At 32.3% G+C, this 11,738-nt stretch overlaps 1 protein-coding gene across 1 annotated transcript in view; it reads left to right on the top strand.

Annotated features, from left to right (window-relative positions):
* The first annotated feature begins 9,141 nt into the window (after window positions 1-9,141).
* The window catches only part of LOC125057330 (actin-histidine N-methyltransferase), a 30,930-nt gene continuing 28,333 nt past the window's right edge, over window positions 9,142-11,738 (top strand). Inside the window, exons 1-4 of the mRNA XM_047660974.1 lie at window positions 9,142-9,605; window positions 10,195-10,416; window positions 10,898-10,986; window positions 11,591-11,730. Coding sequence (XP_047516930.1) covers window positions 9,320-9,605; window positions 10,195-10,416; window positions 10,898-10,986; window positions 11,591-11,730 — 737 coding nt within the window. The 5' untranslated portion in view covers window positions 9,142-9,319. The remainder of the gene's footprint in view (window positions 9,606-10,194; window positions 10,417-10,897; window positions 10,987-11,590; window positions 11,731-11,738) is intronic.

Genomic DNA, 11,738 nt, shown 5'->3' on the forward strand with positions numbered 1-11,738 from the left:
GCGATTTTTTTATTACGTATTAATTAATGGAGCAATGTTGGCTTTAGCGTGCGACTCTCATTCCTAAGGTCGTAGGTTCGATCTTCGGCTGTGCACCAATGGACTATGTGCGCATTTAACATAACAAACCGGCTTGCTTTAAACCCAAAAGTTGACGGCGTGTGTCAGGCACAGGAGGCTGATCACCTACTTAGATTGACAAATGATCATGAAACAGATACAAACCGACTGTTTTTTTATTATTTAATGTATTACGATTACGACCTACTTGGCGTTTTTGTTACTAGAGATTTTATTTCAAAGTTTTGATTGAATAAAAAGATGGAATGCATAGATCTCTAGCTGTTACTAATAATGTCTTATTTATCAGGTTTATGAGAATAAATTTTAGTAATACATTTGTTAAATAAAAAATTAAGATTATGTTGTTAATTTTAATAAATAATACCCTCTCAGTCCGTAAGCTTTTAGTGAAATACGAAACACATTTGGACAGTTCAATCAATTTACCAGATTCCATTCGCCACGCGCCTTATCCGATTTAATTCCTATAATATTTTTTCTATACCTTTTATTAATAACAAAATATGTTTTCTGAAGTATCGATTATCCATGGACATCGTTAGCTGTATCGTCACCAATCTACGCGTCACTAAATTCGTGACGCAACATGAAGTCGATTCATTTATAAAGGACGAAGTCTTTTACGCAACTCCGTTTGTGTCTAAATCAGATTTACTACAAAGGGAGCTCTGTAATTTACATTATTGTAAATAACAGTTTTTGTAGCTTGTAGGAGAAAATAAAAATAATATTTTTTTAAGTTTAAATGAATAACTTCTTCAGGATATGAACGCGTATTTATTTCACACATGAAACACAAACATGAGACACACAAAAAGAAGAACTGTAACTTTTTTAACGATAAAGTTACACTTAAAAAATAAATATGCGTAGTAGTTGCGGAAACCATAGACCAGACCATAGACTAGACCGTATTTAGATATCATATTTATGTCTGAAATATTTTAACAGGATGGAATTGTAAGAAATTGCTAATACTCGTAATTTAGAAATTTGTCTAGCGTAATATTTATTTCCTTGAATTGAATAAGGAAAAGCGTATTGGATTGGAGAGCCGCACTAAAGGTGGCCATTCACGGTCAATCCATATGGCTTTCGCGCCACTGGCTCGATACTCGACGTCGTGCCGAGCCAAATTGATGCCATTCACGAACGCGCCAGCGAGCCGTTCCATTTGATCATTTTGAGTGTAGGCGTCGATAGCACCGGACGTGTTCATAATGAACTTCAATTCAGAAGATGAGTTTTATTTATCGGCCATAGTTTTGTATAGTTTTAAAAAAAAGGAAGCCAAAAATAAAGTGGTGTAAGGATTGGTTGCTAAAAAGATCGCGACTCAGTCACATAAATTTAATAAAGGAATTGACTTTGGAGCCAACTGACTGGAGAAATTATATGCGAATAGATGAACCTACCTATTTTAAACTTTTGGAACTGAATAGAATATAGAAAAATAACAATAAATCTATTTTCTCACTATTAAAATCATAATTTGGTCAAATAAAACATAAAATTAGTAAAAAGTATGTATCCTGAAGAGTGCTAGTTGATTAAAAAAATACTGTTTTTATTTTCTATGGTACTCAAAATACTTGTCAATTGAATTAAGCCACTATGGTTCTCATGGCCTGAAATAATAAACAGCTAGGTTATAATTATAAGTACTTTCTTTATTAAACTCTTTCCTGAATGAGGCTCTTAGTTCCTGAAGTTTCTTTTTCACTGTGTCAATAGTGGCGTTAGGCGATTTGGTTTTATAAAAACTTAGCAAAACCTCTAATGCTGCATCGCGTTTTTGTTTGTTGTGGTAATATATATCTGTTACATCCCACAAACACGTCAGGTCTCTAAACTTATAAATAAATTGATTAACAAAGTCACGGTTTGTCATTATGAAAACAATTTAAATTTACAATGCGTCACGTGCTTCTCGTCCAACGGCTAAACGCAAACAGAAATCAAAATGGCGTGTTTGGCTCGCGAGTAACACCATTCACGAGCGAGCAAACCGTACGGCACGATGGCTCAGACCGACCGGACCGTTGGTTTTCCGCATTTACGAGCGCGCCGCCTGCGTATTCACGCCGCGCTAATTGACTCGGCGCGATGGACTTTCGCGCAGTTGGAATTCCATCGCGCCGAGCCAATCCATTTGGACCGACAGTGTTTTCACATTCACGGACGAGTTTTGGAACGACAGCGTGCCAAATGTATCGATGGATCGCCCGTGAATGGCCACCTTAAGACCTCAACCGCGCGACCATTGCGCTGATCAAAGACAATCGCTTATATATCAGACCCTATTCGTTCTGGGTATGGTGGGTTATGACCAGCTACGCCTCAGCTTGCTATGTCAGTGTACTTATTCAGGATTCTTACGGGTCCGGTTCAAAATCTGGATATAATGGAGAGACAGTGTCTTCCGGTTCCAAGCAAGAACCTGAGGCGGAAGTCTCAACTTTTGGATGTACCGTGCGCACACCCCAACTTGGTTAGCGAAGCGCCCCTCACGCGAGCAATACATATAATAAATAGAATTTCTATCGAGGTATACCCATTTTTGTGCACTGGCTGTTTTCACAAGAGTTGCTTGCAAAATTATTAGTTATAAGATCTAGGTAGCTATACACATATACTTATATATAGCCACTCGATCAAACAGCTAGGCAGATTACATTTCATTACTTGCCTAGCCTGTTGACTGTTAATTTAAATTTAATTCCACTTTCTGCCACTCTCAAACTCGAAACGAAACAATTACTGTCCAAATGGCGTCGGTAAACAACAACATTGATGATGTTTTTCAAAGTTTAATGAAAAACAACAAGGACAATGGAAGCGTGTAGTGATTATAAGTGTAAAATTAGCTGTACTCGAGCAAATTAATTTTAAAAGAAATATTTATTATGTCAGATGTTTATTACTGCCACATGGTCACTCTATCGTACGAATTACTAAGCATTAGCCAGCCAGTTTATTAAATTGTGTTACTAATACAACGAAACGGCTGAATATCTTTCAGGCCGCTATTTAAACGGCGCTGTTTAGTTAAAAGGCTAGGCTGTTGATTGAACGGCTTATAGTCACATCGATATATCTGCGAACCTGGCTTAATGACGTCATACAAACTGGAGAGTAGCAAAAAAATTGAAGATGTAAAAATAAAAAATATTTTATTTGTGTACTTATTTTTATTGATACTCGTACCTACTTGAAATTTACAAATACTTATTATTTACATTATTTAAAGCAGAAACGCAGAATTATTTAAAGAAGCGCATTCCAGCGAGGTTCGCAGATATTTCCGACGGCTTGTACTAATCTAGTTGGCTGCGACATATTATGTTTTTTAATTATCGGTGTAGGTATTATAGTGTAGTTATATCGCATTAGTAGTTACTGTTAAGATATAATAATTATGTGGAAATAAATATATGTAACCCTTAGATAGCAAAATTGTTACGTAATTTTATTTATATCTACAATAGTTTGTGTTAAACGTAGTTTAAAAATAAAAAAATAAATCAGTAGCGCTACAACCTCTTTTGGTCTTGGCCTCAGATTTCTGAACCTGTTTCATGATCATTTTTCAATCTAATAGGCAAGTAGGTGATCACCCTCCTGTGCCTGACACACGCCGACGACTTTTTGGGCATAATGCAAGCCGGTTTCGTCACGATGTTTTCCTTCACCGTTCGAGCAAATGTTAAATGCGCACATAGAAAGAAAGTCCATTGGTTGTGCACTAAGTGTGCCGGGGATCGAACCTACGCCTCAGGTATGAGAGTCGCACGCTGAAGCCACTAGGCCCACACTGCTCTATTTTAAACATATACAGTATATGTTAAAAATAGTTACGTAATGAAATAATTAACCCAACACAAGCATAAACTTTGTCTGCCCTTTCAAAGTACTTAACACTGCCTCGATAAATGTAAGCGGAATAATGACAGGGTCTATAGAATATTGATTGAATATTGAATAAGGTTTTATATAGAAATTAGTACCGCTGCTCAAGAAATTCCTGTGCGACACGCCTCTATCATTATAATAACGTAGGCTAACACGACTAAAGGGTACCGTATTTTAAATTCTCAACGAAGAAACTTTAACACCTACCATTACAGACCCTGTATAATGTCGTGTACATGCATTTGTGTTTCTTTTTGTATAATTTTATTTATTTTTGGAGTGTCTTATGAATAAATAAAAAAGCTATTAATTTCTTGCTTTTTACATTATTTTGTTGTCTACTTAATTATTTTTATTTTGAGCATTATTTGCTCCATTGCTCGCTGGAGATTGCTGATGTGTTTCGCTTTAGCTGTAAATTTCCAAGTTTGGCAGCCACATTTTAAGCTAGTATGAATAAATAAATATTTTTATCATATATTTAAACTCTAGTCAGTTCCGTTTTAAACTAGTAGATCTTTAATATAAATCATACAACATACAAAAAGCATATAAGTATGAGCTGAAAAGTCTTAACTGTTTCCTATTATCGTGTAATAAGTACGGGCACTAAAAGGCACTAGCTGTTTTCGCTTATTCTGTTATTATTTCTTGAAAAAATTAAAGTACAATAAAATAGCAGCAGAAATGTATCTGTCCTGTTTATTAGCGGGATTTCCTAATTACCCTTACGACAGTGATTATTATTATTATTATTAAGCCTTTATTGCTGACACCTAGTATACATTTGTTTTAGTTACATTACATAACTTAATCTAATACATCATACGAGCCGGTTTTTATGATCAGCGTATGCTATGACAAAGGCCTCTTTCAGCTGCTCCCATTCATTTCTAATGTTAGCTTTTCTTGTCCAAGTTGTGCCTCCTATTCTCTTATTATCGTCTGCCCATCTATTGCTCTACCTTTCGTTTTCCATCTCCATCTCCATTGTGTAAGTTCTCATCGACAGGACGACGACTCTTACTTACTTTTAAATTACAGCAAAGAATGCTACAAAAATTTAAGATATTGTTACCATAAGAAGTACAGAGGATGACTAAAAGAAGTCATGACTGTACAAAAAGTAAAACATGTAAACATAGTAACAGCAGCTATAAAAAATCACATGAAATTAAATATTAAAAATATGTATTTTCGATCGAAACTTATTAAATGAAATGGCTAGTCGCTGTCAATAAGTATCGAATCCCGGATGTGAAAAAGTGCTTTTTAAAACCGGTCGCAATTGTTTTAAGTTTGTATTAGCTTCGGAGTCGCTTTAGTCCGATTACAGAGCATTTAAGTTGATTGAGAATTCTATTACAGGCTATGAGCTCAGCGCTCGTGGCATACATTAAGTATGCGTGAACTTTATGCAAAGCTCTCGCCGGATAACTATTAAAGCCTAGTGATTTCCTATGTTAATAATACCAGGAAATATGTATAAGGTTTAGCCGACGCATCCACTTTCCATTCCGTTGCCTGAGGAAATAGATAGCTATGATTATATTTGCTTTATGTACCCGTAAATTATTTCGAAGGTCAACAAAATATTTGTAATCTTATACAGTATAGTGAAACGTACCAATGGCACTACAATCTAAAAAACTGTTAAAGGACTGGTATATGAACACACCTTTTGTAGTTAGAGATGCTCCTAAGACCTTAATATGTAGTTACACTTTACTCTCACTCATTCTCATCTACCCCACACTTACTCATTCACTCACGTGCACCCATACACTCGCACATGCATACACACACGCGCGTGAAAACAGTTTAAAATTGTTTTATTAATTTTTATGGAATTTACTATTAAGTTTGTTGGAAGAGCTGGGAACCCTTACACATGTATTTTTTACAGGGTTCCAAATCTTACAAAATATTATAATGAATTGTTTATAATGAATATCTTCTGTGCCTGACTTTTTGGGTCTAAGGCGTGCCGGTTTCCTCACGATGTTTTCCTTTACCGAAGCGAGCGTGTTATATGCTCTCATAGACAGAAATACCAATGTTGCACAGCAGGGGATCGATCCTAGGTTTGAGAGTCGCATCCTGAAGCCACCCTCTAGGCCAACACTGCTCGTGATACAATATGTACGTATATATTTTTTATGGCATACCCTACGCGATCTTGATTATAGTTTTTGTTCAGTTCCAATATATGTATAACTTTTTGCGACGGGCTTTGATGATTCATTGACTCTTGGCCAGTTTAGATGATGACATTATACTAGTATCGCGTATACTTAAGTACTTTAGTTACATCTAGTTGTTGTAATACATTCCTTTTAACCGGAAGTTGTCATAGGTACATACCATAGACAACTCTGTTAAAGTATTAATGGTATGTATATCAAAATACAAAGAAATGTAACACATATATAAGGCCATAATAAAGGATAAATTAATAGAGTGAGTGACTTTTTTCTATTTAACAATAACGCTAGAACATTGTTAAATCAAAATATCAACAGTTTGTTAAGAGTCTGGCTAATGAAAGAAGACAATTGAATTATTTGAAAACTTTCGGATGGCAGCACATGTCATGACTTGATACTTCATGCAATTACTCATTTTTATTTATATTATATATTTTTTCCGAATAGTTAACAGGTTTAATAGCCTAAACTTTGTTTTATTGATTTTTTGGATTTTGATTATTCCGAATAAAGTTGTGTTTTATAATAAATATAGTTAGCCATGCAATGCTAGTCATTTTAAGTATCAATAGTAAAATACTAAATACGTATAGTATTTAATTTCATAGAAATACAGTTACTATCAATGTAAGAAATAATAAAATTAAATCAAGTATCAAGTAAGTTTAATCCACAAAATATTTCAAACTTTTAGAGATACCATACTATATTTTTTTTAATTTTCCGCGTTTTTTCCTTATCTTCTTTAATTAGCCAGACTCTATTAGGCCATAATAAAGGATAAATTAATAGAGTGACCACACTTTTGTCTATTTAACAATAACGCTAAAACATTTTTAAATTTTAAATCAAAATATCAACAGTGTGTTATGCCTTTTCTTAACGTCGAGTTCGAATGGTTGACATTTAGCGCTTAATGAATCCAATATGTCAAATCAAATACCTTTTTGGCATACCAGTAAAACTTAGCGCTAAATATTGATCTTACCCTAAAAAGCGGAGCTGACATCACACGTAAATTAAATTAATAAAACTTTAGTAATTAAATCTATTATTGCATTGTTTTACAGACGGTGGACAATATTTCTGTGTTGTGGATGACCAGACTCTTCCGATGTACAATGAAATAACAAACACTTAGTATTTAACCATAAAGTAAAAGAAAACCAAATATACAGTGAAAAACTTGGATAAATTAGTTATTAGTGTGCCTGTGTGCACATGTGTGCTTCCGATGTGGGCTTCCGACTCCGTACAGTCTCACCTCAAACCAACAAGCAGTCATTTTTCTGTAGCTCTGTAATCGTTTTCTAATTGCAAGTATTTTGTCATTTTCAGTATATTTATAATTTTGTTGTAAAGGACGGGACCTCTGAACTGGAAGAACCGTTGTCTAATATATGTATATTATATATATATATATATATATATCTAATATAGCTATATATATATATATTATATTATGTCATATTATGTTACGTACTGATAGCACGTTCTTGGCGATCTTTTTGCTATAATTGTATATTATCTTGATCTATATAAAACATAATATATATAGACTTTGTCATACGATAAACAAAAGTTAGCTTTCGAGTCGATTTTTTAAAATCTACTTATAATGTTATAAATTAAATCTTATTGGCTATAGGCTCTGTATATAAATAAAAGTAAAAACCTTTCATTTCATGCAACTATATCAGAAAACATTACTATTATATTTTATAACCTTTATTTTCCAAATAATTAATGACAATGTCATTTTCCACAAAAATATGTCCAAATTCATCGGTTTTTATGACAGTCTTTAATTATTAATCTTTATATATGTAGGTGATTGATTAACGTGTCGTATTGAAACAGTGATGTGTTCTTTGAAAAAAATTATAAATCACTTGGCTCGTAATCAGATCGACTTGTTTATAAAATTAAAAAATTATCAATCAATTGAACAATTATTTAACTGAAATACTTCACTGATAAGTGGGGCGCTTTCAAATAACTTTTCTTGGAAGTTAGAATGCGTTTGCCAAGAGTTCAGAGCCATTGCCAGATATTTCGATGTCAATGTTCTCTCATAGTAATTAGGGCCCAAAGGTTCAATAAAATGAACAGAACAACATGGGTATGTAGGGCTGAGATAGTCAATAGCTTATTATAGTAAGATTAAAGGCATTGGGAATATAAGGCGATGATAAGCAATTATTGATAAACCACAAGCAGTTTTTTTACAAATTTTAATTTAATAAACACTTTATTGTGTTATAAATTATACTAACATTTATTAGTTTCTCATGACTTTTTCAAATAGTATTAGTGTTGTAAGGTCTTTAATACTATAAAGAGAAAGAAAACTCTATAAATGAGCAAGCGCTTGCATTATTCACACTTGTGCTTAATTAAGTGTGAAAGAACAAAATAGTGAAGATAAAATGTACGTAATTAGCCTAATTATATATCTACATTAATTATATAGTCTAGTCGACAAGTTGAAAATGGAACAAAATAGAGATACTGCTCTTAAAATTATGTGCGATAGCTCATTGGATCCGGAATGACGTCTAGAAAAATGTGCTAAAAGTGTGTATTAGCACATAAAAAATTGCAAAAGTTATAGACAATTAAAGATGAAAAAAAATGGCATTTAGTTTTTTGCCAATATTTAATAAACTATTAATATTTAAGAAATTTTAAATAAAGATTCTGAAAGACGAATTAACATTAAAATGGCGGGAATATTTTTTTGCAAATCAATAAAAATATAAATTTTCAATTTGTCGACTAGACTATACTGTTAAAACCCGGTTTTGTATAATATACTTGACGGTGTCTGTTGGATGTATAGTTTACCTGTACTTTCGCTGGACGATGAATGTCAATTGTTACAGAAATTCTTGTTGTCAAGTCAGTTAACTCTTGTCAGATGTCAGATATCATTTTACATTGATAATTTTACTTGTTATTTTTTACTTTTAATTTGTACGGTATTTGAATAGCTCTCTATTTTTAGATTTTCAATAGTTTTCCCACGTTTTGTAAATTACTGAGTATAATTAAACTAATAAATTCAATACCTATTGTTGGGTGCCACATCAGAAAGTCGGAATTATACAGGAATTATGGGCAGAAAACATCAAAGTAAGCAAAATGAAAAAGAAAATAAATTACATCAACAAAAACGCAAAGAACTGTGCAATTTAGTTGAAAAGTTATTAAATTTAACTACTGGTTTCTTCGGTACGACTAATCAGAACAAATTATGGGATAATCATAAGGAAATTATACCCATTATCAAAGAAATAATGAGCTATGAGCATAGCTCATGCAAAGAGCAAAAGAAATCAAGAGAAGAGAACATAGAAAACTATGTCATGTGGTTAAAGAAGCATGAAGTAGAATTTGAAGGTATGTTTAATGAGTATTAAAATTAGAAAGTAAAACTTTTATAGTTATATTTATATTCATATATGTAACTTTTAAATATTTAGAACATTGTTCTTTTTTACAAATTAACTAGTCAGAAGTTAGTAATGAGGGTTTTTGATTGCTAATTGAAATTATTTAAGATGTTTAAGAGAAGTTTGGTTTAGTATTATTTAATATTAATGTGCCTAAATTTGATTTTTTTAAAATAATGGTACGAACACACTGCTAATACTATTCCTTACTTTATTGTATTATAATTTAATAATTCACTAGCAATAAATGTTGATGCATATGTATTTAGGGTAAGCAGAAATTATCTTATTTATTTTTAAATGAATTCAGTGAAGAGGTGAAGAGAACATTCTCAGAATATTAATTCTATAGTGCCTCTATGTATCCTCCAAATTTGGGAAAAAGTTCAATAAAGTTCAATGTCAATGCAATTAATTTTTGTTTTTAATGAAAAGAGAAGAAAGATGATGAGAGATTTAAGAATTTACACCATTTTTGTTGCTCCGTTTTCAATAAGTGTAATACTTTTCTTCTCATTCTTACTTTTATATTTCAGGATTGGAAATTGCTGAATTTGAAGGCTATGAATATGGACTAAAAGCTTTAAAGTCATTTCCAGAGGATACTCTGCTTTTAACTATTCCCAAACAAGTTATGATGACTGAAATTGATTGTAAAAAGTCTTATTTATCTAAATTAATGAAAGATGATGTACTGATGCATAACATGCCCAATGTTACCTTAGCACTTTTCTTGTTGTTTGAAAAAAGTAAATCAGGTGGGTACGGTATTATAGAATCAAACACTGTATATGGTCCACAAATAAAGGCCATCAATTCAGTTTCAATCATAAACATTTGTCTATTATTTTGTTATTATTTTTTAATTGTTATTTAACCAAATAAGTTACCCGCATTTGAACTTATACTTTGGTTATAAATATCTACCACCAAATTAAATCTATTATTTTTGTTCTTCATCCGTCTGACTCATAGAGCCAAGAAGCCCACTAGGGGCAATAACTGTAGATGAAGATATGCTCTTTATGGCTTTGATTTTCCTTTTATAACCAAAAGCCTAGGCTGAAGCTTAACATTATAAGTAATAAAGGAATTGAGTTTATTAAGATTGTCAAGATATAAGAAAATCTGTTGCATTTAAATCCAGATATAATTGCTTTTTATTTAATTTATTTAAAGTCTGATAGGTTTTATATAACATTGTTATATTAATTAAACCAACCTTCTTATTAATTACAGATTCATTTTGGAAACCCTACATTGATACTTTGCCTGAAACATACTCCACAGTATTATATTTTGATTTAGAAGAATTGGCAGAACTGAAGGTATATTATAAATAATTTAATAAAATTAGATGAAGGGTTTATATAAATACCCTCTCGTTTTATAATAATACATTAATTAAATTATTATTATTCACTTTTGTGATGAGTTAAAACTATTTAAAACTGTGCTTCAATCTTCTAATCCAGATATCAATTTCAATTTGAATATAAAACTTTCAACATCAGTGTTATAGTTATTTACAAATTACATCAAATTGTTAAGAGCCAATTCTAACTATTTGTAAGAAATTGAATTAAAAAACCAGTGGCCCTTTTTAGGTCTGAGCCTCAGATTTCTGTATCTGTTTCGTTATTATTTCTAATAACCAATAGGTGATCACCCTTTTATGCCTGACACACGCCGTCGCCTTTTTGGGTCTAAGGCAAGAAGGTTTCCTCACAATGTTTTCCTTCACCATACAAATGAGTGCTAAATGAGCACATAGAAAGTCCATTGGCCCACAAGCCAGGGTCAAACCTTTAACCTCATGTCTTGCCAAAATGTCTGGCAGTGTGTTAGAATGAGTCCAATTAAATTGCATTTATTATTTAGATGTTATTAAGTCTCATTTTAAAATTAAAATAAATATGAAAATGTTTTCAGCCATCACCAACTTTTGAGTCGTCACTGAAGCTATATACAAACATTGCTCGACAGTATTCCTATCTCTGGCACAGGATAAATAAAGCAAACCTACCTGGTTTAAAGAATTTAAAGGAAATATTCACTTTTGAAAATTATAGGTAAGTAG

The sequence above is a fragment of the Pieris napi genome, chromosome 16, assembly GCF_905475465.1.
Source record: "Pieris napi chromosome 16, ilPieNapi1.2, whole genome shotgun sequence".
In the NCBI taxonomy this organism is placed as follows: Eukaryota; Metazoa; Arthropoda; class Insecta; order Lepidoptera; family Pieridae; genus Pieris; species Pieris napi.